Source organism: Mandrillus leucophaeus, unplaced genomic scaffold (genome assembly GCF_000951045.1).
Source record: "Mandrillus leucophaeus isolate KB7577 unplaced genomic scaffold, Mleu.le_1.0 Scaffold273, whole genome shotgun sequence".
Classification (NCBI taxonomy): Eukaryota; Metazoa; Chordata; class Mammalia; order Primates; family Cercopithecidae; genus Mandrillus; species Mandrillus leucophaeus.
In genome coordinates this window covers 1,754,704-1,758,959 of record NW_012102843.1, presented here as the reverse complement: position 1 = coordinate 1,758,959, position 4,256 = coordinate 1,754,704, and the positions used below count along the sequence as shown (strand labels likewise).

The following is a 4,256-nucleotide window of genomic DNA, read 5'->3' as shown; positions in this document are numbered from 1 at the left end:
TGGACAACACGGTGATACCCCATCTCTACTAAAAATATAAAAATTAGCTGGGCGTGGTGGCGCGTGCCTAAGGTCCAGGTAGGAGAACTGCAGAACCCAGGAGGCAGAGGTTGCAGTGAGTTGAGATGGCACCATTGCACTCTAGCCTAGGCGACACAGCGAGACTGTCTCAAAAAAAAAAAAATCCACAAGGGTTTTAAAGGAAGGTTTTATTGGGGAAAAAAAAGTCCACAAGGGGAACTGGTTAATCAAAGAAACCACACAGTTGATTTATTTCCATGAATTCAAAGCCTTTTAATTATGTGAACACTTACTCCCCATTTCTTTCTTACACTGTTACAAAAAAATTTACGTAACAGTTTTCTCAAAGTGGCATTTTGTTGGTTATTATACTGATGATACATATTAACACTTTGTATTGAAGTATCATAAAAATCACAAGGCATTACAAATTTTTGATAAGAAGTAGTAATAGTATCCTCTTCTAACAACTGGAGGCTCCCAGGCATACTCTTCGGAGAGAAATGATTAATTTTATATTTTCATTTATATCTTGATGATAATCTTTTCTTGTTTTTACCAGTTATAAAAACAAAGCTTTTTCTTTGTTGTGATAATGTGCACTAAGACTTAGTTTCTTGAGCTAATGCTAAATAAAATGAGATCAATAGGAATATTCCAGGAGGTCGTGAGAAGTTTTTAGAAAGGATGGCATCTACATGTATATGGAGCTATGAAAAATGTTGGAGAGTATGACCTGAGACTGAAACTGTGGAACACATATCCAGTGTCACAGGCTCTGAGAGCAGAGAGAGTTGGCTCTGGGACCTGGAATGAGTGATGGAGAAATGTTTTAAACAAACAAACAAATAGGCCAGGCACAGTGGCTCACATCTGTAATCCTAGCACTTTGGGAGGCCGAGGTGGGCAGATCGCTTTAGCTCAGGAATTTGAGACTAGCCTGGGCAACATGGCGAAACCCCACCTCTCTATAAAATCAAACAAAACAGGCCAAGCATGGTGGCTCATGCCTGTAATCCCAGCACTTTGGGAGGTCGGGGCAGGCGGATCACTTGAGGTAAGGAGGTCAAGACCAGCCTGGGCAACATCGTGAAACCCCATGTCTACTGAAAAATACAAAACTTAGCTGGGCGTGGGGCCACATGCTCGTAATCCCAGCTACTCACACTTGAACCCAGGAGGCAGAGGTTACAGTGAGCTGAGATTGTGCCACTGCACTCTAGACTCTGTGTCTCAAACAAACAAATAAAAAACCAATTGTGGGAGGGTTCCTAGGTTTACTGCACTCCAGTTTAATGCTCGTACAGTACTCACACTTATAGCTCAGGAGTTTTCAAGGGCTGACCGACCCGTTTTCTGCCACATGCAGTCAGCCCCAAGGCTTCATCTGTACCCAAAGGCCTGTGGACAATAACTGCCCCAGCAAAAAAAAACAAAAAACAAAAAACAAAAACAAAACACAAAAAAAACCTCGAAGCCTCTGACAGAGGAAACGTACTCCAGAGCCACCGTGAGCTGCCCCTGTTCCTGACCACCAAGCCCAGCCTGGACAGCCTGCTTTCCCGCCCTGGCTTGAGGCTGGCTCACTCCTGGATCTCTCCCTAGTCCTGCTTTCCCACTGGTGCCTCTAAGACCCCGGTGTGGGGTCCGCACCTCATCTCCCTGACACGAACAGGTATTGGTCCTCAAACACAGAAACACACTCTTAGCTTGGTTTCTGCTCTAGTTTGGTATTTCTACTTTTGAACTTTGTTTGGTGTTCCTCTCTAAAACCTAACCACTGGATCCAACCCAGGGTTGTAGCGTGTCCACTCTGAGTCTGCTATTTTTCCCCAAGTGTCCCTTCAGCAAGCAGCAGGCTCTGCTTTATCCTGGTGGGGGATGGGTGCGCCGTCTTCTCCAGCTACAAGACAGCAGAGTGGGTCTCCTGGAGGTTCTCCTCCAGCTTCATCCCCAGGTTGTCAATCCCAATGCTGGTGACCGGAGGCACGCTGCTTTCAGCTGGCTCAGCCGTGCGAGTCGGGGTGGAGCAGTACAGGATAAACCCCACCATGATGATGGTGAAGGACAGGATGTAGAGTCCTGAAAACTAGAAGAGAAGAACAGGCAGTGAATTGTGCCCCCTCACATACACATCTTTGCTGCTGGCTTTTGCCAACTGTGCTTTGAGGATTACCTTCTCATAATCTTTTTCTTTTTCTTTTTTTAAGACAGGGTCTCACTCTGTGGCCCAGGCTGGATGGAGTGCAGTGACGCAATCTCGACTCACTGCAACCTCTGCCTCCCAGGCTCCAGTGATCCTCCTGCCTCAACCTCCAGAGTAGCTGAGACCACAGGCACTCACCACCACACCTGGCCAATTTTTGTGTTTTCTGTAGAGACGGGGTTTTTCCATGTTGCCCAGGCTGGTCTCGAACACCTGAGCTCAAGCAATCCGCCCGCCTCAGGCTCCCAAAGTGTGGGGGATTACAGGCGTGAGCCACCATGCCTGGCCTCATGATCTTTTTTCTGAAAGTTGCCTAAGGAGATGCTAATGCACAAAACCTTCCTTTGTATGCTGCTGAATGATGGGACTCTGCCAACAGCACCCGGCACATAAGCCACCTGGATCCTTGGATCTTTAGGAGAAATGGATCTTTGCTTTTCTCTGTCATAATGCAGCTACACCCCACTCTGCATATAATCCCACTTAGTGGAGAAAATAAAAGGTCATCATGGATACCACAGAGAGCCCCATTCAGACCCTAGACACAGCCTACCATATTGGTATGAAACAGAGGAACATAAGACTATGAGGAAATGTGGAAGTACAGAAGTGGCATCTGCTCTACAGCCTCTCAATGTGTGCTAGTCAGTGAAATTCATTTTGCTAAAATGTAATACATTATCTTGTCTCTGTAGGCAAGTATTACATAGTAAAATTTATGGTACACTGAGCAGATTCAGAATTTTAGAGCTAGAAAGAGCCTAAGATGCCAGAAGAATCCGAAGCCCAAAGAGGCGACTGGTGTAAGGTCCAGTGAGGACAATCATAGGGAACAGAGAGCCTGTGACATTTTATAATGTCTGTGACAGACATTTTACAACTATGGATGGAGTTTTTGGTGACCTTCCCCAACTTTCCCCTTCCTAAGACTGAAAACCACCATCCAGAGCAAAATGCAATGAGGACAGAACACTAATTCATTGGGTATATATATGGAAAAATGATATACCCCAAAAGTCTAAATAAATCCTATTAAGAACTTTGTACATTTCCTCTTATTTCAGCTGAAAATTCATACAAAAGTTGAAGTATTAAAGAAATCAGTCTGTATTGTTTTCTTTTTTTCTTTTTTAGACAGAGTCTCACTCTGTCTCCCAGGCTGGAGTGCAATGGCGCAATCTCGGCTCACTACAACCTCTGTCTCCTGGGTTCAAGCGATTCTTCTGCCTCACCCTCCAGAGTAGCTGGGACTACAAGCACGCACAACCATGCCTGGCTAATTTTTGTATTTTTGGTAGAGACGGGGTTTCACCATGTTGGCCAGGCTGGTCTCAAACTCCTGAACTAAAGTGACCCACCCACCTCGGTCTCCCAAAGTGTTGGGATTACAGGTGTGAGCCACTTGCGCCCAGCCTGAAGTTGGTATTTTGAAAGGTAATCATGCGGTCCCATAAAGTGTTCACTGTTACCTGTGAAAAAACCTACATAACTTGTTCAAAATCTGTTATATTTGGTTTGGTGGCTTTTAAATGTTCAGAAGAAAAACTATTATGTCTCTCTTAAGAAGGCAGGTGATTAAATTGAGTCACTTTTATTAGCATGGAGAGACTAATAAAGAGATTGAGTAAGTCTCCTGAATTACAGGTGCTTACTTTTTTGTCTTGTAAAATTCTGTGTGTCTGGATCTATGCAGGAAGTTTCTTGCAGTTACTTTATTCAGCAAATATTCACTCAAGATCAATTTCAGGAGAGGCAGAGTGCTTAAGGTCTGACACGGATGAGTGTAAAAAATTCTGAGCCTCTTTTTCAACTGTCTGCTTCAAACAGTTAGACACAGTTTTTAAAACTTGTAGTATATTAAGCTTACAATCTGCCTTTAAAAACTACTTCTCGGCCAGGCTCAGTGGCTCATGCCCTGTAGTCCCAGCACTCTAGGAGGCCAAGGCGAGTGGATCACCTGAGGTCAGGAGTTCAAGACCAGCCTGGCCAACATGGTGAAACCCCGTCTCTACTAAAAATACACAAATTA

At 44.6% G+C, this 4,256-nt stretch overlaps 1 protein-coding gene across 1 annotated transcript in view; it reads right to left on the bottom strand.

Moving 5' to 3' along the window:
- Positions 1-269: 269 nt before the first annotated feature.
- The window catches only part of SLC35F2 (solute carrier family 35, member F2), a 20,444-nt gene continuing 16,457 nt past the window's right edge, over positions 270-4,256 (bottom strand). The window contains exon 7 of the mRNA XM_011984747.1: positions 270-2,110. Coding sequence (XP_011840137.1) covers positions 1,925-2,110 — 186 coding nt within the window. The 3' untranslated portion in view covers positions 270-1,924. The remainder of the gene's footprint in view (positions 2,111-4,256) is intronic.